Source organism: Leopardus geoffroyi, chromosome A2 (assembly GCF_018350155.1).
Source record: "Leopardus geoffroyi isolate Oge1 chromosome A2, O.geoffroyi_Oge1_pat1.0, whole genome shotgun sequence".
NCBI lineage: Eukaryota > Metazoa > Chordata > Mammalia > Carnivora > Felidae > Leopardus > Leopardus geoffroyi.
The window spans coordinates 19,257,749-19,282,160 of record NC_059331.1 but is presented as its reverse complement, the minus strand read 5'-3'; the positions used below and the strand labels follow the sequence as shown (position 1 = coordinate 19,282,160).

At 57.7% G+C, this 24,412-nt stretch overlaps 4 protein-coding genes and 1 long non-coding RNA gene across 11 annotated transcripts; 4 read left to right on the top strand and 1 right to left on the bottom strand.

Annotated features, from left to right (window-relative positions):
• Window positions 1–723: 723 nt before the first annotated feature.
• On the top strand, window positions 724–3,618 carry TUSC2 (tumor suppressor 2, mitochondrial calcium regulator). The gene is made up of 3 exons (XM_045492929.1): window positions 724–998; window positions 2,081–2,201; window positions 2,347–3,618. Exons 1-3 carry the CDS (start codon window positions 853–855, stop codon window positions 2,410–2,412), a joined length of 333 nt encoding a protein of 110 aa, XP_045348885.1. The 5' UTR covers window positions 724–852; the 3' UTR covers window positions 2,413–3,618.
• Window positions 3,619–5,759: 2,141 nt separating this feature from the next.
• On the top strand, window positions 5,760–16,609 carry HYAL2 (hyaluronidase 2). 6 transcript variants are annotated; one of them, XM_045492876.1, is made up of 6 exons: window positions 5,760–5,885; window positions 8,009–8,979; window positions 9,481–9,570; window positions 14,659–15,582; window positions 15,927–16,016; window positions 16,218–16,609. In XM_045492876.1, the coding sequence occupies exons 2-6, from the start codon at window positions 8,059–8,061 to the stop codon at window positions 16,533–16,535; spliced, it is 2,343 nt and encodes a 780-aa protein (XP_045348832.1). In that variant the 5' UTR covers window positions 5,760–5,885; window positions 8,009–8,058; the 3' UTR covers window positions 16,536–16,609. The 6 variants fall into 6 exon arrangements, with proteins under 6 accessions (XP_045348832.1, XP_045348835.1, XP_045348836.1 ...); XM_045492877.1 differs by lacking the exon at window positions 5,760–5,885 and adding an exon at window positions 6,809–7,175; XM_045492879.1 differs by lacking the exon at window positions 15,927–16,016.
• LOC123605655 lies at window positions 16,595–18,038 on the bottom strand. The gene is made up of 2 exons (XR_006715839.1): window positions 17,925–18,038; window positions 16,595–16,890 (listed from the first exon to the last, which is right to left on the bottom strand). It is a non-coding gene; the product is annotated as an uncharacterized LOC123605655 (long non-coding RNA).
• A 10-nt stretch (window positions 18,039–18,048) lies between these two features.
• Window positions 18,049–24,359, top strand: HYAL3 (hyaluronidase 3). 2 transcript variants are annotated; one of them, XM_045492896.1, is made up of 4 exons: window positions 18,049–18,502; window positions 22,111–23,021; window positions 23,420–23,509; window positions 23,627–23,925. In XM_045492896.1, exons 2-4 carry the CDS (start codon window positions 22,128–22,130, stop codon window positions 23,900–23,902), a joined length of 1,260 nt encoding a protein of 419 aa, XP_045348852.1. In that variant the 5' UTR covers window positions 18,049–18,502; window positions 22,111–22,127; the 3' UTR covers window positions 23,903–23,925. The 2 variants fall into 2 exon arrangements, with proteins under 2 accessions (XP_045348852.1, XP_045348851.1); XM_045492895.1 differs by having other exon boundaries at window positions 18,050–18,911; window positions 23,627–24,359.
• On the top strand, window positions 18,935–21,375 carry NAA80 (N-alpha-acetyltransferase 80, NatH catalytic subunit). Its single transcript, XM_045492898.1, is given in 2 exon segments — window positions 18,935–20,303; window positions 20,305–21,375. Coding segments are annotated over 2 exon segments (894 nt in total). The 5' UTR covers window positions 18,935–20,273; the 3' UTR covers window positions 21,169–21,375.
• Window positions 24,360–24,412: the final 53 nt, after the last annotated feature.

Genomic DNA, 24,412 nt, shown 5'->3' with positions numbered 1-24,412 from the left:
TTACTGTCATCACTCACCACCCTGGGGCTCAGGTTGTGGTAGGGGCAACAATATAAGCTAGAATTTAGGGAATCCACATGCCTCCCAACACACACACACACACACACACACACACACACACACACACACAGCTGCTGGGGGCGTTTTCACTAAGTATTTACTGAGCTACGCTGTAGACCAAACGCTGCTCACGGTACCGAAGGTCCAGCTGTTAATTCTTGCCTTCGTGGAGCATGCCTTCTAGTGGGTTTGGAAAGAACACTAAATTAGAAGTTCTTCAGACCTGAACGTAGCCATACATGTGGCCAATTATTTAATTTTCTTTAGGTATGGTTTCTTCTCCAAATGCGACAGTGGTGATAACAGAAATGGTGTGGGAATAAAATGAGACCAGATGGGCAATGCGCGGCCTGGCCTAGGACACTCCTAAAGCGCTGGTTGCGGGGAAACCGGTGGTTGGGCAGGCCCGCTGGACCTGAACTCTGGGGTCGGGAACGTCGGAGCCGCCATACAAGCAAAAACCAGGAGGACCCAGCCTCCACATTACTGGGTGGGAGCTGTCCCTGCTGGAGAGAGCGTGGCCTGCTGGGACCTGACGTCTCGCGGTGCCTACTGGGATGCCTAGCTTCCGAGAGCGGCTATTGGTCCCGCCCCGCGGACCGACGAGAGAAGCAGCCAATCAGTGAAGGCAGCGTGCGGAAGCGGAAGTGAGGTTTCCGTGGAGACAGCGGAGCCTGCGGAAGGCGGCGGCGGAAGCACCTGCGGGAGAAGGCTGAGGCAGGGTATGGTGCCTCCGACGGCCCTGTGAGAGCGAAGCGGCCGCGGGGCTCGCCATGCGCCGGCGGCCCTGACATGGGCGCCAGTGGCTCCAAAGCTCGGGGCCTGTGGCCCTTCGCCTCGGGGGCGGGGGGCGGCGGCCCGGAGTCAGCAGTCGCTGAGCAAGCTTTGGTGCGGCCGCGAGGCCGAGTCGTGCCCCCCTTCGTATTCACGCGCCGCGGGTAAGGGCGCGGGTTCCGCCCCGGGGAGACAGGCGGGCGGCGGGGCGCCCCGAGTCACAGGGAGCTCCAGCCGGAACCAGGAGAAGTCCCATGTTTTGGACCCCCGTGGGAGCAAGGGATGGGAAAAGCAGGGCAATCGGCTCCTGGCGACCTGGCTGCTCTGAAGGTCTCCCTAGGGAAGAGGCTTGTCCGTGGGTAGGCCCTCTGTACTGTTAACTTGAGATAGGGTCTCCCTGAGACTTGAGGGTTTCTTTTCATCCCTTCCAGCCCAGCCTGCAAGTTGAAGGCTCCTAGGCTCCCTGTCCCCCAGTTCTGAGGGAAGACTAACCCTCTGATTTGGCTGTTTCCGTTACCTACTGTGGTGGCATTGGACCTCTGAGGGTAGGTAGTAGCTAGGAAAGTAGGACTGGGTCCTAGTGTTGAGAATGGAGCCTGGGAAAAAGACCCTCACTCAGGTATGTTCTTCAGATCTAGAGCACTGACCTTCCCTCTCTTTTTCCATGGGTCCAAACAGGAGCGCTAGATTGGCCTGGCCCTGGTGGGTCCGGGGAAATGGTACTTAGGTGATGCTGGAGATTTGGCTGTAGATACTAGGGAGACTGAACAGTGGTAGTTTGGCTAGACCAGCCACTTGGGGGTGGGTGGGGAGGATTCAGACTTTTTCCCTTTAGGTTCCCACCTAGTTCAGGTATCTGCCATCTCAGGTTGACCCAGGGCCAGTAGTATCTTCTGGAGTGAGACACATGCCCAGGCCATCATGCTTTGCCCACCTTGGGTGAAAGCAAGGGCCTGATGTTGGAATGGCCACTTTTGCTGAACAAACCAGTTATGAGAACTGGCCTTAGCTGCCTTGACAATGTGCTCTGATATGATGACTCTTCCTGAGGCCTGACAGAGTAGCACTGGCTACCACCCCATTCGCTTCTAGTAGACCCCGTACCCTTCAGGCATATTATCCTCTCTTCCTCCCATCAAGGTTGTTCCTCCCCATTTGGAGGCGGGCACGCTTCCCTGTAGTCTGGTCATTTGCCATGACTGGGTGTGGGGCTCCAGCCCAGCCTGTTCCCTCTCTCTCTACACAGCTCCATGTTCTATGATGAGGATGGGGATCTGGCTCACGAGTTCTACGAGGAGACAATCGTCACTAAGAATGGGCAGAAGCGGGCCAAGCTGAGGCGGGTCCATAAGAACCTGATTCCTCAGGTGAGAGGCTGGGGCAGTGGTCATTGAGCCTATGCTCAATGTGTATGCTCAATGTGTGTGGAGGTAGATCCAGATGGGGTCTGCTGTCATGGTGGGAGCTCTTGAGGGAGGAGCTGGCCCTCACTAGCCTCTGTTTCCATGGCAGGGCATCGTGAAGCTGGATCCTCCCCGCATCCACGTGGATTTTCCTGTGATCCTCTATGAGGTGTGAGCCTGGGGAGTGGCAGGCATAAACACTCCCTACCCCAGCAAGAAACCCCCAGGCTCAAGGTGTGGCTTCCATTAAGGAACCTAAGCTGGGGCCACAACCCTGAATAAACTGCATTGGCCTGGAACCTTCAGCTGTGAGCGGGGCAGTCCTGCAGTGTTGGTCGGGTGTTGGTTTGTATGTGGACAAGAGGTGGCTGGCGGCTGGTGAGGGCTAATGGCAGAGTTACCAGCCCACCTTCCCCAGCAATCCCTACAAGGAGCGTGGCAGGGCATATGCTGGTCAGGAATGCCTGGTTCTTGCACCCTTGCCTGGCCTGCTTTCTTCCAAGCTTGCCTAGGGCCCAGCCCTGCTAAGGGTTACAGCACTTTACAAGCAAGGTCTGCCTTCTTCCAGCCCCTGGGCTGCAGGAGCTGTACGCAAGCGGGAACTTCCCTTCCCTCATTTCCCTTACCCCCTTGTTGGAGCATTTCAGCCGTTTGCTACCTCGATTCCTCCTGTGTTGGACAGAGGCTGGGGGCAGTGCAAGCCTGATTCTTCCTGTCTACCTGCTCATCTGTTCCCACTCCCAGACGGATGGACAGTTTGCCAGCTGTTAATAGGAGATGGGACTGGTATAGGGGGATACTCCCTCCACCCAGGGCTGGGCTGATCCCTCCCCACTGCAACTACTTGTTGCCCCCACACACATCCCAGTTGAGAGGGCCTAAGATGGGATCAGGAAGGGCTATGGATGCCTGTGCCTATGGGGAGTTGTACCAACCCATCTACTTTGTCTAATCCTCCATGCCTTTGTACCAGCCCCACACAAACCCCTGCCATTGGGTGACCATCCGCCACCCATTGGTGAGGGACAGCACCCTAGGGCTGGTGCCAATAGCTATAAGGAGCCCATCACCCCTTTCCCTAAATATACCCATCCCTCAGGATCAGTCAAGGGAAGGTATTGGAGCCCCTGGGTAAGGACAGAAAGGAGAGATCAACCATAAAGGAATACTTAAAATGTGAAAGTTTGTAAATAGTTTAGTCCATGATGTTGGGGCAGAGTCTGATTTCTACATCGAAATGATTTTTTTTTTAATTCCTTACTGTGCAAGCTCTGTGCTTTTAAGAGTGTGGGAAATGGCTTGGGAAGGGTGGCCCCTAATCTAAGAAGAAGACTGTTGTGTTATTTGTTTAGTTTCAATAAAATTATTTGTAGACCCTGCATACGAGTGGTATCCGCTGTGACATCCAGTGTCTAGACCACCACCTGGGTTCTGTGGGTAGGCCTGGGCCACTCTGGTGACCCATCTTTATCAAGGCTCAAGGTAAGCCTGAGCCCAGCCCGCGGTCATCCCAGCTGTAACCAGCAGGTGGCGGTGTATTCACACAGACCTCACTGCAGACCCCCTCAGAATGGAGGGACATTTTCACCTATTGTGTTTAATAGGTAGGGACCCCTGGAATTGGAAGGCTTTGGGGTGCTTTGCTAGGGATTGGCCCTACCTGCTTGACCTGAGGTGAGAGCGTGACCCCAAGTAGTTCTGGAACAGCTGTCCTGCCCCCAGGAGTGTGAGCTGACCCCACATGAGGTCATAGCATGAGCCATCTTAGGTCCACCCATCCTAGGTGGACAGCAAGCAGATGGGTGCCACCATGCCCTTGGCCTACCACCAGGCTCTGTAGCCCAAACCTACCTGCTTCCTCCCAGGACTAGTTGTGGATACCACCAGGAGAGTGGGCTTGGGGTTTCTGTTCCAGCAGGCAGAACTCTGCCACCTAGTACATTCTCTGTTCCCTGCTGACCCTGTGTTCTCACCTGCAGCTGCCCCCTGTGGACATTCGGCCCGCACTTCTCAGTCCCTGAGAAGTGGTTCTCCGCTAGGTTTAGCCCTTGGCCGTCAGCCCAACTTCCAGCTAGGGAGGAGGGAGATCAGGGACACAGGCTTCTGGGTCTGGGGAGTTGGCCTGCCAGTCTTTTGGAGGCTTAAACTTGTCTGGAGCAGGATCATCCTGTGCAGCCTGGACTTTGTAGTCCTTCTTTGGGCACCTTCCCACTTTCCTGATAAGACATCAGACTTTGTCCCCCTTACTGCCCCCAGGGCCAGGGTTCTGCCATGCCAGATGGCATCCCATCACCACTGTCCTAGTGTGGGGGAACTCCCTGTGTTGGGCCTTCCCCAGCTGACCCCAATGCTAGAAACAATGGGGGTCAGGGCAGTGCTTCCCCACTCCCTTCCACTGGGCTGTGCTCACTTCCTTCCTGCTGGCTGCCTGAGGAAGTGTCCCTGCCCTGGGACAGTCTGGTTTGGCCTTTGTTTCCCCAGGGGCCCCCACCATTGCAGCTTCCAAGGCTTGTGTCCCTTGTGGAGCCAGCACAATGGTACAGGGACACACCCTCCCCTGCCCTGTCATGGACTCCTTGGTCCTCCGGCAGACTCCAGGGTGTGTACCCAATTCCCCCAGTTGGCCAGGCTTACACAGCCTTCTGTTAGAAGAGAGGCCCGGGCACTGGAGAGGTGGGCCAGTAGGGTGAGTGGGGGTAGGCTCAGGGTGATTTGAGGGTATGCAGACTTGTCCACCTCTCTGCACCAGGTCTGCGGGGACCTTGCTGCAGCCCTCCCTGGGGCTACAGCCCTGTAATGAGTACCCCCTTTCCCATGGAAACACAGCTCTTTTCTCACTCCAGCTATAAGAGTTCCCTACTCTGCAGTGTCTCAGTGAAGTCCATCCAGGAATGCCCTCCATCAGGAGAGCACTCTGTAGACCCTGCCCAGTCCCTGTCCCTTCCCCCACCCTGCACAATCACCCACATCAGCACATTGTCCACTCTGTCACACTTGGGATGCTTCTGCTCTTCAGCGGAAAAAAAATTGACTCAGCTCCTGGAAGCTCCCCCAAGCCCCCTTATGACTGGTTCCCTTCTTCACCACCTGCTTTGGGGGACCATCAGCCAAGCATCTCCCAAATAGTTTGACTCCCCAAAGGACCTCCACTGGGGCCCCTCCATCCACAGGTTACTGGATTTGAGGATGGGCCTCAACCCCAAGAGAAGGTTGGGGAGAAGAGCTTTCAGGGTTAGGAAGCTGCCGGCAGGGCGGAGGCTGTCACCTGAGCCAGGTCCCACTGCCTTCCTGTCACCTAGTGCAGTTCACAGGGCCAGGGCATACTCGGGGGAGGAGGAAAGGGGGAAGGGGAGGAGGGAAGCCAGCCAGCGGGTCTTTGTCGTGGGAGGGAAACAGGGTCAAGCGGTCCCTTCCCCCTCCCCCCCCCCCCCCCCGAATGTTCCTGGCCCTTTCCTCTCAGAGGGGCAGCAGGAAGTGAGGAAAAAGGGCTGGGGTGGGAGGCGGGAGCGGGTGGGAGGGGATGGAGTTTATCAAGTCGCCGGCGGGTTGCCCGGCGGGCAGCAGCTGGTGCGAGTAGCTTAGCTGGAGAGGCTCACCGGGGGAAGGAGGGAGGCCGCCGACCTACTGGGCCCACGGGCTCCCACACAGGTGAGCCCAGTGCAGGCGACTGGTCTGCACCCCCATAGACCCGCTCACAGGAGGGCTCCCTCCCTCTCCTCCCCAGCGCTCGGAATGGGCTGGCGGTGCAGACCCGGGCCCTTTGAGGAGCTGAGTCCAGCACGGAAGAGAGGATCTAGGAAAAGGCAGGGAGGTCTCGCCCAGGTCCAGCTCCAAGCCTGCTCCCCAGAGGGACGGGCTTGCGGGACGAAAGGGCTCAGGATACCGGTGGAGGCCCGGGGGAGCCCGCTAGCCAGGCCGGCTTTTCTCCGCAGTCGGGTCGGCTATTTCTGCAAGAGTAGCAGACTCCTAGGAGTTTAAATAAAGAGGGGGGGGGGGGGGGTCCTACAAGCCTCCACAGAGACTGGGCAGGAGAGAACCGGAGGCCTTGACCTGTCCCTAATGCAAGTCGGGGGCAGGGGGCCCAACTCCCAGGGCCCGCTGGGCTTACCGGCCCCCAGTGGGGCCGACCAAGCTGCGACCCACAGCTCGTGTTGCCAAGACAACTACTACCTCGGCCCTGCCTACGAAGGGCCCAGAGGAGGGTGCTTGACCCCCTCCCTCAGTCTGGTAGGGGGCGAGGCTTCCCTTCAGACCTGGGACGGGGGTCGGGAAGCCTCCCGATCCACAGGGGACTGGGCGTTACTGTCCTGGGAAACCAGAGATCGGCTCTGGTCACCATACCTCTTTCCAAACTAAGGGCCCCACGGCTAGGAACTACACTCGCGGGTACAGATCCAGATCCTCTGCTGCCCCCAGCCAAGGCCCCGGGTCCCGCAGCACCACCTTATGGACAGGCGGAGGAACACCTTCTTTATTCCCTGCGCGACTCCCGACTCTTACGCTGTCCCTTTAAGCGGCTGGTCGCGCGGCGGAGCGGGGAGGACTGTACCACCGACAGTGAGCTGGTGGGGGAGGAAACTTTGGGCTGACTAGCACTAGCACCTAAGATTCCAGAAGAAAGCCCTGTTCGGAGGGGCCTCACGGCCCCAGGTGGATGGCCACGTTCCTCGGGGAAGAATCTGGGGGCCTTGGAGCCTGAAACGTGGCACTGGCTGCGCGAAAGTCGGGAACACATTCCCGCCCCGGCCACAAGTCCTGCCCCAGGCCCACCTCCGCGCTGGATTCTTAAAGGGCCCGCGGGCCGGGGTGGGGAGGGGGCGGGGCGGAGCAGCAGAGGCGCGGAGCCTGGGCTGCGCCTGGGCTAGCGGCCGGAGCGGGCCGGGCTGGGCCGGGGATGGCAGTGGCCATGGCGTGGGTCCCGGCAGCGCCCCGCGCGAGGTGAGGGCGGGCAGTGCAAGCCTAGCGGCTTTCTTCCTTCAGGTTGGGTTCAGAAGTCCCGGGGATGCGCTCAGCGGGGCGGCCAAGGAACCCAACCCCCACCCAGCCGGGCACTGGCCCCACGTGCGGGGCGGGGGCGGGGTCCAGCACAAAGGCCAGGGGGAGTGAGCTCCTCCCGGGACCCGTCTGGCGGTGTGGGGCGCATTCCCGGTGGCTGCGGAGCGAAGGGCCGGTCCGCCGGCGCCGCCGAGGGAGGTCCGCCACCCCTTTGTCCCGGTGGGGCCTCCACCAAGCTTGGGAGAGTGCGTTCGAGACGAAGTCCTGACGTTCTCGCTCTTCTTCCTGGCGGGTGTTACACACATGAGAGCTTCGCGGCTGTGTTCCAGCTTCCTTGTGGCTGTATGAGCTGTGCCCTTCCTTATACAAATGCTATCGTTTCCCTGGACCAGGAGTTCTTCATGGAGTACAGAGTGGGCCGCGGGTTCGAGGCTCTCTGAAACCATGTTTTGGGTGGTATGCAGGCATCTGAATCTCTGGGCAGCTAGTCCGTAGTGCAGCCGGCCAATTCTTAGAGTCACACACCTACCAGAGGTCTCTGTCCAGTCGTAAGCCACCTGCTCCAGGAAGGAGTCCTATGCTCCTGGCAGGGAGTTCCCAGGGTGTCTTCCCTTCCCTCCTGTGGTCTTTCAGACCTGTTACAGTCACCTAACAGGGTCTCAACAGCCTTGGGCACGGTGCCCCCCACAGCGTGGGCTTGGGGAGTGTGAATGGGTTTGGGGTGGGCACCTCGCTGATTCTCTAGACTGACTTGCTCTTTCCCATCTCTCCCCTAGTTCCTGAGCTGGTGCCAGGCAGGTGACACCGTTTTCCTGTAGCCCCCAGCATGTGGGCAGGCTTGGGCCCTGCCATCACACTGGCTGTGGTGTGGGCGGCGGCATGGGCCACCCAGCTCAAGCCCACAGCGCCACCCATCTTTACGGGCCGACCCTTTGTGGTAGCATGGGACGTGCCCACACAAGATTGTGGCCCTCGCCTCAAGGTGCCACTGGACCTAAAGGCCTTTGATGTACAGGCCTCACCTAATGAGGGTTTTGTGAACCAGAACATCACCATTTTCTACCATGACCGGCTGGGCCTGTATCCCCGCTTCAGTTCAGTGGGGAGGTCAGTGCACGGTGGTGTGCCACAGAATGGCAGCCTCTGGGCACATCTGAAGATGCTGCAGGAACACGTGGAGCACTACATTCGTACACAGGAGCCTGCAGGGCTGGCAGTTATCGACTGGGAGGACTGGCGGCCTGTGTGGGTGCGCAACTGGCAGGACAAGGACATATACCGTCAATCATCACGCCAGTTGGTGGCTGTTCGCCACCCTGACTGGCCATCAGATCGTGTAGTCAAGCAGGCGCAATACGAGTTTGAATTCGCTGCACGGCAGTTCATGCTGGAGACACTGCGCTTTGTCAAGGCAGTTCGGCCTCGGCACCTCTGGGGCTTCTACCTCTTCCCAGACTGTTACAACCATGATTATGTGCAGAACTGGGAGACCTATACAGGCCGCTGCCCTGACGTTGAGGTCTCCCGAAATGACCAGCTGGCCTGGCTGTGGGCAGAGAGCACAGCCCTCTTCCCCTCTGTCTACCTGGATGAGACACTTGCGTCCTCCACCCACGGCCGCAACTTTGTCAGCTTCCGTGTTCAGGAGGCCCTTCGTGTGGCTCACACCCACCACCCCAACCATGCACTCCCGGTCTACGTCTTCACGCGACCCACCTATAGTCGCAAGCTCACGGGGCTTAGCGAGGTATGTGCCTCCCAGGACCCTGCCTTCTTCCCCAGGGAACCACTGCAGGTTTGGGTTACCAGGGGGCCTCCTGCCCTGCAGTTTTCTATCTACATTCCCTTGTGTCATTCTCTCTGTAACCTTGTGAAAGGGTGGCATCATTATCTCCATTTTGCAAATAAGAAGATTGAGGTCCAGAAATGCTGAGAAACTCACCCAAAGCTTCCCAGCACATCCAGGGCAAAGCAGGGTCTTGGAACTAGGCATTCTGACTTTGGGGTTTATCCTGATAGATACATCTTCAGCTCAAGTGGGTCGTTAGCTTGGGAAACGGAGGCCAAAGTAGGCGTGCAAATGACTTGAACATCTAATGAGAAAGTGAAACAGCCTCTGCCTGGGGGTGGGAAGGGGTACTGGGCTGAGGGGATCAGCAAGTCAGAACAGGGTGAGGGCCTGTCCAGCCTGCCTGGTCCTCACCCTGTGGTCTCAGTCTTCCCCAGTGACCATCCCCCTCTCACACAGATGGATCTCATCTCCACCATTGGTGAGAGTGCAGCCCTGGGTGCGGCCGGTGTCATCCTCTGGGGCGATGCAGGCTACACCACCAGCACGGTAAGTAAGCGCCCCCACCCAGCCTACCAGAGTGGAGTCTGCAGGGGTCAGGCAGAAAGTTGGGGCTTTGAGCTGCTGACCCTCAAGGTGGGCAAACCTAGTCTCCCACCCAAGGCATTCCTGGTCCCAGTAGAGAAGACAGGGTTCCTTCCCTACGTGCCCTTCTGGGTTCATCTCTGTCGCCACTTCCCTTCTCAGCAGGAACAGGAACAGTAAGGATTCAAGCACTCATGTACAGATACACATGTGTGTGCTGTTAAAGGAAGATTAATAGAGTTTCCATCTGGGCCTGTGGGCTGAGGCAGCTGACCCTGATCCCTGGCCTCTGCCCCTAGGAGACCTGCCAGTACCTCAAGGATTACCTGACTCGGCTGCTGGTCCCCTACGTAGTCAACGTGTCCTGGGCTGCCCAGTATTGCAGCCGGGCCCAGTGCCATGGCCACGGGCGCTGTGTGCGTCGTGACCCCAGCGCCAATACCTTCCTGCACCTCAGTGCCAGCAGCTTCCGCTTGGTGCCTAGCCATGTACCTGGTGAGCCGCAGCTGCGACCAGAGGGGGAGCTCAGCTGGGCTGATCTCAACCACCTGCAGACGCACTTTCGCTGCCAGTGCTACTTAGGTTGGGGCGGTGAGCAATGCCAGTGGGACCACACACGGGCAGCTGGGGGTGCCAGTGGGGCCTGGGCTGGGTCCCACCTCACTGGCCCACTGGCTGCGGCAGCCCTGGCCCTCACCTGGACTTTATAGGGGTTTCTCACCCGGCTGCCAAACAAGCTGGCCTCTGCCACAATGGCTCTGCCAGGCACATAGGAGCCTGCAAGGGGTGGACAAACTGGAGTCTGGAGGGGGCAGAGCCCCTGGGATGCCCAGTAGAGCATCCATACCAGCTCTCACCCCCCTGTTCTAAGGGGGAGGGGCAGTTCCCCGAAAGGTCCCTTCTCTCCCTGCCAGAGAGGAAGAGGGGCACAGCGGGGCCAGAGAGGACCTGACCCTACTCTCCTGCCCCTGGATGGTTTATTATTATTATTTTGGGGTCTCTTTTGTAAATTAAATATAAAACAATTTCTTCTGTGCTTGGACTGTCTGTAACTAGGCCAGGACATGTGAAAGAGAATCCAGGGTCTCTCAGACTCTCTGCTGGGGACTTCTTATCTGTCAAATGCCATCTGTGGGACCTGGAGGCCCAGAGCTGCCCATTCCACTGCTGCCTGATGGGGCAGGGGCCAGTGGGACTGGAGGGACTCACATTCCACCCCAACACCAAGGACCTTGCTTTCTCCATATTGATTGGAAAGTGGTTGGGCCCAACCTTCTGTGAGGGACCGGGCTCATTGTGTTTCTCCTACTTGCCCCTGGATCCCCAGCTGGGCCAGTGCCAGTCACCTCGCCTTGCCCACCCAGGGAGAAAGGGGAAGTGGATGTTTGATCTTCCCAGGCTGGGCAAGTAGCCAGACCACCCCTCCCTGCTGTTCCCACAGGCAAGGGCGTCTCCTCCACTCCCTGCTCCCAAGGGCAGTAGACTCCAGCCACACAGCCCTCTCTCCAGCTGGGTCGCAGTCCTCCACTGGGGTTTGGGATCTGAATGCCAAGGTCTCATCCCTGTCCCACTGCAAAGATGCATGATGGGGCGAGAGGGAGGTATCTTGAGCCTGGGAGCAGAGACAACCTCAAAGATCACTTCTGTCCCGGCCGTGGGAAGTATAGCCTGTCCTCAGCTGTCCCAAGGGAGACAAGTAGCAGCTGGAGCAGTTGGACTGGCTCTGGACTGCTTTACTACCCTGCTTCTGAAGGAAGTTACCTGGTGTGTCTCTGCCCCTCTCCTCAGCCATCAAACCCACACCTGAAGGTCCCCTTGTCCATATCGGTGATGACACAGCCCCTGTCCTCAGCAAACACTGGCTGTGGAGAGAAACAGCCAAGTGGTGAAGAGGGGGCACAGGCAGCCCAGCCACAAGGGAGGTATCCGTGAGGTAGTCCTTCCTACACTGAGTTGAAAAGGGAAGAGGAAGCTTGATGCGAGAGACAAAGCATGGGCAAAACCTGGAGGAAGTCAGAACACAACTGGGACTCACAGTTTGAGGCTAGGGGCTACAGCAGGCAGGGCAGGAGGGGCAGCCCAAGAGCAGCACTAAGCCTGACTTTGCCTGACGGCGGTGACTCCCTTACCCATTCAGTAAATAATGCATACATGTGCCGGTGCTGGGCTGGGATGCATGTGTGAGGCACACCACAAAGAGTCCTGTCTCCATGGGGACGCACACTAGATGCAAAGGCTGAGTCATGGGAGCAGAGCCTGGAGAAGCGAGCCCCACCAAATTGATGTCAACTCAGGTTGTAAAGTGATCCCTTATCCCTCTGGCTGGTGATGGCAGAGAATGAGGGAAAGGGGGTTGGGTGGTAGTTCAGGGAAGGCAATGTCAGTTCACATGGCGGAGGAGGACGCTGGGGTAGAAGGGTGCCCAGATGTTCATGGCTATGGTGGGGAGAGGCCTGCTAGACAGAAGATGAAGGTATTGTCAATAAGGTCGTGAGATAATGGAGCCAATAAAAAGAGGGCAAAGAAGGAGAAGCTGTAACTTGTTTCCCTTACACCTCTGACTTCCCGTACCCAGCTGGGACCCTCAAACACATCTGTGAGCTATCCCACCCGCATCTGTAACACCGACATCTGTGACCTCTCCCACCGAGCTTGGACCCCTACATATACATGTGCAAAGCTGTGATTTCCTTCACATGTTGACCTTATACAACTGTTACCTTCCCCAAACAGCTGTGGCCTGTACCTACCCAGCTGTGACACCTCCGTGCAAACCTGTGATCACTTCACATCACTTTCCAGGAGGACCTGGAAAGACAGCCTTGTGGAAAGTGCAACTCAGGGACAGCCAGATCTGTGGGTGGGCAGGTGGGGGTAATGGGGAGTGAGGTGGCCTAGGCAGGGTATGAGAGCAGAGAGGACAGGCAGGGCTGGACCACAAAGCTGGAGTGACCCCAGACACACACAGAACTTGGGCCCATCTGGCCAGACCAACTCAGCAAGGGCAGTTCTATGGGCAGGGCCCTGGGGTCAGGGAGGGCTTTGGGTGTTCCTTCCTGCCGTTCCACCATTAGAACTTCTCCCCTAGACTGAGGCCAGCTGGAGGATGCTGGCCTGATGGTTGGCTGGATTGTGCCAATTGCAGCCTCGGTTTCTAGGGGCACCAGAAGGTAGTACAAAGCCTTAGGGAGAGGGAGTCAGGGCTGCCTTGATGTTCTCCTGTCCCCTCAGCCCTGGGGAGTTGTGCCAGTCTCCTGAGCCTGGTGGCCATCATTCTGGGACCCTGCTTCCACCAGGATCAGCAGCCACCATCTCTGTGATTAGATGCTGTGCTTGGGTCCTGGCTGATGTACCCACAGCCCCCTGGCACCATGGGCCCACTGTCAGCTTCTCCATCCTTGCCTGCAGGACCAGGTCCGGATGATAGCCAGCTGTGTCACTGCTTCATTGACCACCATCCATGCAGGGGATCACCGGCTCAGGCTCAGACTGGGCTGCAGACTCACTCAGGTAGCACTTTCACCTGGGCCAGGGACATGATGTTCCCTTCACCCCACCCTGGCAGGCAAGCCTGGGCCTGGGGACCTAGCAGGTCTCAATAATCAGCTTCTGAATCAGCAAACAAGTGAAATCACAAAGGAATGAACAAACATGTGGTCACTGACACACCCGTGGTCAAACATGGGATCTCATAGTCACAGGACAGCAGAGTCTTCAACACCCAATCCAGTCACCGGGTCCCACACTTGCACATACACACTCTACTGGAGCTTGCACAGAGGCCTAGATAGTAGCTGACCTGGGCTTCACAAAGACACACTCACTGACCAGCCCTGACTTCACAGACACAGCGCCTTTCAGACTCAAGTCCCGAAAGCAGAAGTGACTTACCCCACTAGGCATAGTCAGTATAGGGTCTGAGGCCACAATACTTCTGGGACCCCCAAAATCTTAATTTTTTTAATCAGAAGAAGATATATATTAATAATGAATATGTAATGACTTAGGTTGGGATTATATTTGTCTTTATACCAACATAGTTGTAAAATGTATTTTTTGACGTTTTGAGAAAGGGTCCCAAAAAAGCAAAAGTGCTTAGGGCCCACAAACGTCATAGTGCAGCTGTGCAGGAAAGTACGCTCCCTTGGTATAGGTACTGAGGCACCCAGACTCCAGTACCACAAACAGGCCTGCCAGCTGGGTCTGCCAACCAAACAGCAACCCCCTCCCCGCACTGCCTCCACCCCCACCCCAACACAAATAAAGCCGCAAAGCCCTGCCCTAGTGCTGACCCAGTGGGCGGGGCCGCTTCCGGCCCAACCCCACCTCCTACCAAGGGCACTTTGTTAGGGGTGCTGAGGTGGCTCAGCTGCCTGGCCCAGCCCTCCAACCCCGGGCCTGCCCCTCAGCCCGCCCCCAGACTGGGTGGGGTGACCCCCTACAAAAGCTCAGAGTTTCCAGCAGCAGCCGCTTCCTCCAAGAATCTGGTGCAGCTGGGGGCAGAGTTGAGGAACAGAATCTTGCTGAGCCCTGCCTAGGCCCTCAGCCTGGGGTCAGGAAGTTTGGAGGATGAGGCCCTTCAGCCCTGAGGTCAGCAGGGACAAGTGGGCAGACTGGCGGGGATACAAGGAGGGTTGGGCTGACCTGTCTTTGGTCACTGAGCATCTCCTCCTCCAATGGCTGGCCAGGATTCCTGCGGGGAGAGACAGGAAAGGACCCCCCCCCCCACCCCCATCACAGTCAGGTCAGCCTCACGGCTGAGGGCCTGGCTCTTATGAAAACACATATCATGGCTTCTGTGGCTCTTGGGGAAGGGGATTGGTTAGCTTAGGCCAGGGCAAAGTCTGTGGGAGACAGGGCAGAGGCCCCTCCAGTGGCAGTGCGACCCCTCCAAGCCTCTCCTTTGCCCTCTGACCTCCCTGAGCCCTGCAGGTCAGTGTTTACCTAAACCCAGAGCAGGGGTGGATTAATGAGCAAGGGGTTTGGCCAGCCTTCCCTGAGCAGGGGTCAGAGAGTTCAGGGCCTACTCTCAGGTTTGCCTCCCCTGGCTAGGTTTCACTAGAACCACCCTGTGCCATGGCAGTCCACCTGCTTCCCATCTACGCCCTCTTCCTGACCTTGCTGGACAAAACCCAAGGCTCCAGGAGCCCCATGGTACCCAACCAGCCCTTCACCACCATCTGGAACGCAAACACCCAGTGGTGCCTGGAGAAATACGGCGTGGACGTGGACGTCAGTGTCTTTGATGTGGTGGCCAACCCGGGGCAGACCTTCCGCGGCCCTGACATGACCATTTTCTACAGCTACCAGCTGGGCACCTACCCCTACTACACGTCTGCCGGGGAGCCTGTGTTTGGTGGGCTGCCCCAGAATGCCAGCCTGGATACCCACCTGGCCCACTCATTCCAGGACATCCTGGCTGCCATCCCTGCATCTGACTTCTCAGGGCTGGCAGTCATCGATTGGGAGGCGTGGCGCCCACGCTGGGCCTTCAACTGGGATGCCAAAGACATTTATCGGCAGCGCTCACGGTCACTGGTGCAGGCGCAGCATCCTGACTGGCCAGCTCCTTGGGTGGAGGCCACAGCTCGGGACCAGTTCCAGGAGGCTGCACAGGCCTGGATGGCAGGCACCCTCAAGCTGGGGCAAGCACTGAGGCCTCGTGGCCTCTGGGGCTTCTACGGCTTCCCTGACTGCTATAACTATGACTTTCTAAGCCCCAACTATACAGGCCAGTGCCCCCCGGGTATCTGTGCCCAGAATGACCAGCTGGGGTGGCTGTGGGGTCAGAGCCGTGCCCTCTACCCCAGCATCTACATGCCTACAGAGCTAGAGGGCACAGGGAAGGGACAGGTGTATGTGCGGCACCGTGTAGGTGAGGCATTCCGTGTGGCTGTGGGTGCTGGGGACCCTGATCTGCCAGTGCTGCCCTATGCCCAGATCTTCTACGACGGGACGAACCGCTCTCTGCCCTTGGTGAGTCTCCCTCTCTAACCCCACCCACCGTATAGCCTACTTTGTCAGGCATCAGGTCCAGTAAGTGAGGCTGCATGGCCTTGGGGCACTTTCATCCATTCTCCGTTCCTTGAGCTCTGTGTGCCATGCTCTGTGCTCAGCACAGATGATTCTGCATTCATCAGAAAGACGTAGTGCCTGGTGCATGGCACGCACAGGCCAGAGTGAGGATGGGCTTGCCTCTCGCCACCAGGGCCAGAAAAGCCCAGGTGGGGGTTATGAATTATTTGTCCCATCCAGTGTTGTTACAGCAATCTGCTGTGGGGAGGGAGGAAGGCCCTTCAGAGCTATGTCCCTTTCCTCAGGATGAGCTGGAGCACAGCCTGGGGGAAAGTGCAGCCCAGGGGGCAGCAGGAGTGGTACTCTGGGTGAGCTGGGAGAACACAAGAACTAAGGTGAGCTCAGGCCCGGGGCGGGGGGGGGGGGGGGGTTAGGGTGGGGGCAGGGGCAGGGGTGGAGCTGCCAGGCTGACTGGCAAGACCCTGGCCCACCCTTTCTATCCCTTCAGTCCTGACTGGCCAGCAGGTGAGTGCCTCAGTGCCCTAGGTAGGCCCATGCATGGCCATGGTGTCCCTGTTGCTCCCCTTCCTACTCAGGAATCATGCCAGGCCATCAAGGAGTATGTGGACACCACACTGGGGCCCTTTGTCCTCAACGTGACCAGCGGGGCTCTTCTGTGCAGTCAAGCCCTATGCTCAGGCCATGGTCGCTGTGCCAGGCGCCCCAGCCACCCTGAGGCCCTCCTCATCCTCAACCCCACCAGTTTCTCCATCCAGCCCACACCTGGTGGCGGGCCCCTGACCCTACAAGGTGCCCTCTCACTTGAGGATCGGATGCAGATGGCTGTGGAGTTCAAATGTCGCTGCTACCGTGGCTGGAAGGGAGCATGGTGTGAGAAGCAAGGCACGTGGTAATTGGCCACGAACTAGGATACACGCATTGAACATCTTGTTGACATTAAAAATAAAAGTTATTTTACCAGCAAAAATGGGTTTAATCAGGAACAGTAGAAAATTGCAACTTGAGACATGTGAGCTGTTGCAAAACCAAAGAAGAGGAGCGATCTTTTACATAGGAAAGGGGGGAGTTTGAAGGGCCCATTATAAACAGAAAGTCCATTGGAGTAAACCTGGGGTTCAAAGTGTGGTGACTTCTCACTGACTGAGTTATGGCAGTCTCTCATTGGCTGGGCTGTTGTCACACAATGAGAAAATCTTTCCTCCTGCTGGAATAGTAAAGTAGGCTTCTCCCTGTTGGGTCTGCAAAGAGCTGCAAGGAGTGGCATGGGTGAGTTCCCCCTCCCAGCCTCCCAACTCCATTTTATTTTATTTATTTATTTTTTTCCAACTCCATGTTAAATGAGGTTTCCTTTATTCAGTTTCACAACCTAATGCACTCTGAGCCTGGCCACAGCTTTCTCTCTTTTTTTTTATTTTTTATTTAAAAAAAATTTTTTTTAACGTTTCATTTGTTTTTGAGACAGAGAGAGACAGAGCATGAACAGGGGAGGGTCAGCGAGAGGGAGACACAGAATCTGAAACAGGCTCCAGGCTCTGAGCTGTCAGCACAGAGCCGCACGCGGGGCTCGAATTCACAGACCGCGAGATCATGACATGAGCCAAAGTCAGCCCCTTAACCTACTGAGCCACCCAGGCGCCCCTGGCCAGAGCTTTCTCCAGTATAAGCAGTCACACACAAGTCATGGTGACAGGCAGGAGTACATTCAGCCACGGTCATGAGCATATGCCTGCACATGCTTATAGACCAGGATAGCTGCCTAAGGGGTTAGAGCCTCCAGCACCCATCCAGCTGGGTCATAAACATCTCCAGAGATACTAAGCCAGTCTTTAAACTGTAGCAATCACAAGAACTGACATTCACTGAACACCTACGCTTCCTCAAGTCCTGTGTTAAGCATTTTAAGTAGACTTACTTGATCCTAACACGACGTTATGAGGAAACTGAGGCACACACTGGAAGGGCAAACATTTTGCCCAAGGCTGCACAGCCAGAAAATAAACTGGAATTCGAAACCCAGGCTGTCTAACTATAGAGGTAAAGCACTTTGACTCCTACTGTGTTGACAGTAACCAGCCCTGCACGCAACCTGCTCAGAGGCACCAAGCTCGCAAATAAAGCAGACACGATTCTTGCTTCAGGAGCTATTAATGGAGTGCCTAAAACGTGCAGGAGCCGGGATCCAGAGGGCACAGGAAAGGCTCATCTCTCTCACTGAGACCTGACGTTTGTCAGAGGGCGGCTGCTTCCGAGGATGGGGCCCAAATTTCAGGAGGAAGCTCTACCTGATCGTTTCCACAATGGACCCCTTTCCAAAGGGGACCGACAGGAGCCGAGGCCTGCCTGAGCTTGGGGTGGGGCGAGGCGAGGCGAGGCGGAAGTAGAGCCGTGTGGAGGAGGGACCTGTACCCGGCCAAGGCTTTGGCGCGACGGGCCCGGTAGAGCGGAATCCGGGAGGATCTAATAGGTGCCCAGGAGCCAGATACTGGGCCTGCTGGCGACGGGGAGGAGGTGGAGCCTGCGCTCGGTCCCAGCTGGGATACGTAGGGAGCGAGGTGCTGTGGCTCGGGCGGGGCTGGAGGGGCAGAGGCGGAGCCATGGCAGAGACCAGGTCTGCGTCGGGGGTGTTGTGACGCCCTGAACCGGGGGCGGAGCCTAAGCCGTGGCGCGCGGAGGCGGGGTGGGGCCTAGCTACCTAGGGAAAGTCGACCAGGTCTGGTGCTGCAGGAGATGACGGCTGCAGTGCGTCCGCCGCACCGCTAGGAGCCAGCGCGGGCGGTCAGAAGAGTCCAAAACACAGACAGCGAGAAACCGACCCGCGCGGAGCGAGCACGCGAAGCGTCCCGGAGCTTGGCTTCAGCATGTCAGTACCTCTCCCTTCCCACGCGCCTTATGTTCGTCCTCACTGTCCCCCGTCTGTCCCATGCGTGCGGTCCTCAAGTAGCTATGCCGTCCCGCACGCCCTCCCTGCTTCTGTCGTTCTCTCCCCTAGCATGCCGAGCCACACCCACCCAGAGTCAAGCTGCCGGAGCACACCCTCCCCCCCCAAAACTCCACGGTTTGTCATCCACTAGGAGGGAGGGGGAAACCGCGGCACAGAAGACACTGCCGCCTCTCCCTGAGGACACAGGAGCCCCGCCCATAGTGGGTGGGGTCGGCCATGAAGGGGTTAAGACCGCGGGGAAGTCTGGGGCTCCAGACCTAGGGGTGGATTCTGGGGCTTCCTCCCTCTTGGTCCAGAGCTGTAGCTGCTGCGGAGGTGGCCGATGCAGGTGAGGTGCTTATAATCCTGAGTGGGGTGTGGGGTTGTGGGGGCTATCTGTGCCTGACCAGTGTGGAATTGGCCTCAGGCTCATGGGGCCTTTTGGGGGAGGTGGGGAAGGAGAGCCAGGACGTCCTCTCTGGAGCAAGTGAGTAGAAGAGTGAGGCCCAGTGGATCCCCCACTGCCAGGAATCCCCTCAGCATAGACCCTCCTGGCAGAAGGGCCTGGGGTAGGACTGGCAAACAATGGGGTTTAGGCACAGGAGGTCTGAGCCCCCAACCTGATGGCCGTTGGACACCCTTGTGGATTTAGGAAGGAAGCTGTAGTCCTTATCTAGGGCGACTACGAAACTCAGGCCAGTGGGGAACCAAGCCTGCAAGAGCCACATTGCTTTGTGACAGTGAGCCAGGCCCCTTGCTAGTGCTGTTGGAACCCCATGTGAGGGGACAGTTGGGTCCATGCCCAAGCAGAGTGTCCTGAGCTGCATGGGGATGGGGGAGGGGGGGGGGCATGGGCTCTGTGCTCCAGGCAGGAAAGGCAGTTCAGTGAGGGGAAAACTGATCCCAACGGGTGGGTGACAGAATTGGCCCCAGGATTGGTCATGTGACAGGCATGGCCCAAGTGGTCAGAAAGGCTGGGACCTAAAGTGTAAAGAGAAGGAAAGGGCAGGGGAGTTCCTGGGGACAGCCAGAGGGAGTTTTGGGTGGGTTTAAGTAGGGAGTCATGGTGCCTAGTCTGCATGTTCTGTCTGATGGCCAGCCAACCATGATGGTGTAGGCTAGGTCCCCTGTTCTGGGGAGGCCAGAGTTGTAGCCAGAGAAAGTGGGGCCATGACTCTTGGGTTCTGCCCCAGCCTTTAGCCTTCAGCTTTCCTCCAATGTGGGGCAGGACACCCTGGAACCATTACCTCTGCTGTCACCTGAGTGAGTCACCTGAGTCAGGTATAAGGGATGGTCTCCAGGTGACCTGTGCCATCAGGTGAGTATGGGACAGAGACAAGGTGTAGCTTAACAGTTCCAGGATGCATGGCTCCCCTAGCACTCTGTCAGCCCCTCCCTACCCCAACACTGTCCTCCTTCCTGGCACAGCCTAGCATGGCTGTTGTCTACAGGAGGAGCATCCTTGTGGTCTGAGGAGATAACCATTGTCTGGAGACCATGCTCTTAATCCCCAGCCTGGCACTGAGCCACCTGCAACCCAGCAGGAAATGACTATGGCTCCCAGCCTGACTTAGCTGAGCCTGGATCCTACATATAGGGAAGAGCTGACTCTGAGCCCTGGCTCATCAAAGCTGACTCCTACCCTAGACCCTACACACCAGATAGAGTTGATCCTGAGTACCAGCCCAGCCAAGCTGACTCTGGATCCTGCATGCCAGTCAGAGTTGACCCTGAGATCCAACCTGGCCACGCTGACCCTGGATCCTGCACACCAGCCAGAGCTGACCCTGAGCCCCAGGCTAGCTGAGCTGACCCTGGGTTCTGCATGCCATCCAGAGATGACCCTCAGTCCTGGCTCGACTGAGCTGACCCTGGATCCCGCACACCAGCCAGAGGAGACCTCAGCCCCCAACCTGGCTGAACTGACCCTGGAGCCTGTGCACTGCCGACCTGAGCTCCTGGATGCCTGTGCCGACCTCATCAATGAGCAGTGGCCCCGCAGCCGTGCCTCCCGCCTGCATTCCTTGGGCCAGTCCTCAGACGCCTTCCCCCTCTGCCTGATGCTGCTGAGCCCCAGCCCCACACCTGAGGCAGCCCCCATCGTGGTGGGCCATGCCCGCTTGTCACGGGTGCTGGACCGGCCCCAGAGCCTCCTAGTGGAGACAGTGGTGGTGGCCCGGGCTCTGAGGGGCCGTGGCTTTGGCCGCCGCCTCATGGAGGGCCTGGAGGTTTTTGCTCAGGCCCGGGGCTTCCGCCGACTACACCTCACTACCCATGACCAGCTGCAGTTCTATGCCCACCTGGGCTACCAGCTGGGTGAGCCTGTGCAGGGCCTAGTCTTCACCAGCCAACGGCTGCCTGCCACCCTGCTCAGGGCCTTCCCCAGAGCCCCCTTTCCCCGGCAACCCTGCAAGGCTTCTAGTCTGACTGCCCAAACTGCCCCAAGAGCCCCCAAGGGGCCATCATTGCCGCCACCTCCTCCCCTGCCTGAGCCCTTGACCACCTCACCCCCACCTCCTGCAGGGCCCCCTCCACAAAGCCTGCTGGAGACACAATACCAAGACCTGAGAGGATGTCCCATATTCTGGATGGAAAAAGACATCTGAGGGCTACCCAGGACAAGGCACTGTCCTTCAGGGTTGATGGACTGCCTAGGACAGTCTGGGCCTCAGCCCATTGGCCATACCATAGTCCCTGGACCCTGGGAGCAGCTTTAGCCTGGCCATGTTTCCTGAGTACCAGTGGGGCCAGTAGATGGCTTCATGGCTGTGGCTCAGAGCTGTCAGTGTGGCTGAATAAAGGCTTCTGTTGGATGTGGCTGTGACAGTTTATTTGTTGACCTCACTCTCACCTCCCAGCTTCATCTTAGATCCCCTATCTCTGCAAGAGTCCCCAGATCAACCTTGGCCCTAGGGCCATGGATGAAGGGACACCTGCCCTTTGCCCCTCCCACTCTGCCAAGCCCAGGTGACAAGGTATCTGTTCCCTTCTACATTAACTCGTCACTATTCACTCAGGGGCTACTGTTTGTCAGGCTCTGGACTGGTCACAGGCAATGGGGAACGAGACAGACAGTACCTCGACCCAAGGGACAGGGGAGACAGGCAGGCATACAGTGTCAGGATCCGTGCTGGGACAGTGGGAGCCCAAGAGCCCTCAGTGCATTTAGAGACCCAGGAGGCCTCCCAGGGGAGGTGATGTCACAGCAGAGACCTGAGAGCTGAGTAGGAATTAAGCCAGGCAAAGGGGAGGATGTTAAGTGTTCTTGGGGCAAGGTCCAAGAAAGAGGTCAGAGGGGACTGGTGAGAAGTGAGTGGGCTAGGTGTCAGAAGGCACAGTGGTGCTGTGACAGAGATGGACAACACGGGAGCTACGTGGGCCAACTTAGGGTGTTACTGGTTTGAGAGGCCTAGAGGACCACATGGGAACCATCCTTCCCCAGCCTCCATCCTTGGGAGTAGCTGGGGGAGTGTTCCCAGCTTTCCCTGCTGTATAGAAGGTGTGGCCATGGCCATGAATTCTAAGCTCACACCCCCTCTCTCCTGCAGGTTTCTGTCCCTGGGGCATGATCATGCAGCTGGGCCTCGCCCTGGTACTAGGAATGGCCCTGTGCCTGGGGTGTGGCCAGCCCCTGCTGTGGGCTCCTGAACGTCCCTTCTCTGTGCTATGGAACATACCCTCAGCACACTGTAAGACTCGCTTTGGCGTGCACCTGCCACTAGAGGCTCTGGGCATCACAGCCAACCGTGGCCAGCGTTTCCATGGCCAGAACATCACCATCTTCTACAAGAACCAGCTTGGCTTCTATCCCTACCTTGGGCCCAGGGGCACAGCTCATAATGGGGGCATCCCCCAGGTTGTCCCTCTTGACCGCCACCTGGCACGGGCTGCCTACCAGATCCATCTCAGCCTAGAACGTGGCTTTGCTGGCCTGGCAGTGCTGGACTGGGAAGAGTGGTGTCCACTCTGGGCCGGGAACTGGGGCCGCCGCCGAGCCTACCAGGAAGCTTCATGGGCTTGGGCACAGCGGGTATTCCCCCACCTGAACCCCCAGGAGCAGCTCCACAAGGCCCGTGCTGGCTTTGAACAGGCAGCCCGTGCCCTGATGGAGGACACACTACGGCTAGGCCAGGCACTGAAGCCCCATGGGTTCTGGGGCTTCTATCGCTTCCCAGCCTGTGGCAATGGCTGGCATGGTACAGCTTTCAATTACACAGGCCACTGCCACCCAGCCACTCTAGCCCGAAACACACAACTGCATTGGCTCTGGGCTGCCTCCAGCGCCCTCTTCCCCAGCATTTACCTCCCACCCAAGCTGCCACCTATTCACCACCAGGCATTTGTCCGATACCGCCTGGAAGAAGCCTTCCGTGTGGCCCTTGTTGGGCACCCACATCCCCTGCCTGTCCTGGCCTATGCCCGCCTCACATACCGGCATTCTGGGAGGTTCCTGTCCCAGGTGAGCGAAAATTGAGATCTAGGGGTCTGAGTGGGGAGTCATGGTCCTGTCCTAGGAAGGTCTGAAGAGAAGACCTTGCCCAGGGGAATTTGATGGGGAGACCCTGATCTAGTTCTGAGTGGGGAGGTACTATCCTGGAGCATCTGAAAAGGAAGTATGGCTCTGCCTTGGAAAATCTTGAGGGCGAAGGCAAGGCCAACGTTTGGAGCCCTGGTCTGAGGGGAGACATTTTCTGAGTGGAGGACCCAAGAAGCCACTCAGAGGCTCAGTGCCAAGTAACCTTACTCTAGAAGTGGAATCAGGTCATGGTAATGAGCCAGAAAAGTTTCTTGAAGGTAGAGGTAGGCCCAGATGGATCTGACCAGCCCAGCCCTGGCTTAGCAGTTCTTTGCTTCCAGGATGACCTCGTGCAGACCATTGGTGTGACCGCAGCACTAGGGGCAGCCGGCGTGGTGCTCTGGGGGGACCTGAGCTTCTCCAGCTCTGAGGTGATCATTGCCCCTCCAGCCTGCCGTACAGCCCATCCTGGGATCCCAGGGTTCAGGGGAGAGACCATGTCAGAGCCATGAAGCAGGAGCATTGATACATCCTTCCCCTCTCCACAGGAGAAGTGCTGGCATCTCCATGACTACCTAGTGGGCACCCTGGGTCCCTATGTAATCAATGTGACCAGGGCAGCCATAACCTGCAGTCACCAGCGGTGCCATGGCCATGGGCGTTGTGCCCGCCAAGATGGAGGACAGCTGGAAGCCTTTCTGCATCTGCAGCCAGATGGCAGCCCTGGAGCTTGGGAGTCCTTTAGCTGCCGTTGTTACCCGGGCTGGGCTGGCCCTACCTGCCAGGAGCCTAGACCTGAGCCTAGGCCTGAAGAAGCAACATAAAACCAGAGGTTACCTGCCCCTGACTCTCTTGTCCCTGCTGCCATTTTTCCAGTCTTGGAGGACAGCTCTGTCCCACTCTTGTTCTATTCAGTTTAGAGTCAGTCCTCCCATACACACCCTCCTTTCCCATGGGATACCTGGGGAGTGGAAGAGGCCAGGAAAAAAATGTTGACAAACAGACAAAAATGTTTATTTTGTTTACACTATTTTAAAACCAAAGGTCCTCTGAGGTCACTTGATCCCTCCTGATAAGCAGCCCCAGGGAAAGTCAGAGTTCCAGATGGTTAGAGTTGCCAGCTCAGGGCTCTGTTCCTACTACTCCTCACTGGGTCCATGGAAAGGTCACAGGAGACCCATCCAGAGACAGGTGGGCTCCAAGATCTTGGCTAAGGTCTGTAAGTGCTAAGCTGTTATTTGTCCTCTGCTTCAGCATAAAGTCACTTTTTCTTTCACCGCCTAAGGTTTGTTCACCAAGTTCCACTAAACCCCAAGCTCTTCCTGTCGCCGAGT

Excerpts from the sequence above, each read along its gene's own strand:
- TUSC2 (XM_045492929.1), top strand. The coding sequence starts at position 853 with ATGGGCGCCAGTGGCTCCAAAGCTCGGGGCCTGTGGCCCTTCGCCTCG. Across the intron at positions 999-2,080 it reads TTCGTATTCACGCGCCGCGG|CTCCATGTTCTATGATGAGG; the intron begins GTAAGGGCGCGG and ends CTCTCTACACAG. Across the intron at positions 2,202-2,346 it reads ATAAGAACCTGATTCCTCAG|GGCATCGTGAAGCTGGATCC; the intron begins GTGAGAGGCTGG and ends TTTCCATGGCAG.
- HYAL3 (XM_045492895.1), top strand. The coding sequence starts at position 22,128 with ATGATCATGCAGCTGGGCCTCGCCCTGGTACTAGGAATGGCCCTGTGC. Across the intron at positions 23,022-23,419 it reads CTGGGAGGTTCCTGTCCCAG|GATGACCTCGTGCAGACCAT; the intron begins GTGAGCGAAAAT and ends CTTTGCTTCCAG. Across the intron at positions 23,510-23,626 it reads TGAGCTTCTCCAGCTCTGAG|GAGAAGTGCTGGCATCTCCA; the intron begins GTGATCATTGCC and ends CCCTCTCCACAG.
- HYAL2 (XM_045492876.1), top strand. The coding sequence starts at position 8,059 with ATGTGGGCAGGCTTGGGCCCTGCCATCACACTGGCTGTGGTGTGGGCG. Across the intron at positions 8,980-9,480 it reads AGCTCACGGGGCTTAGCGAG|ATGGATCTCATCTCCACCAT; the intron begins GTATGTGCCTCC and ends CCTCTCACACAG. Across the intron at positions 16,017-16,217 it reads GGGAGAACACAAGAACTAAG|GAATCATGCCAGGCCATCAA; the intron begins GTGAGCTCAGGC and ends CTTCCTACTCAG.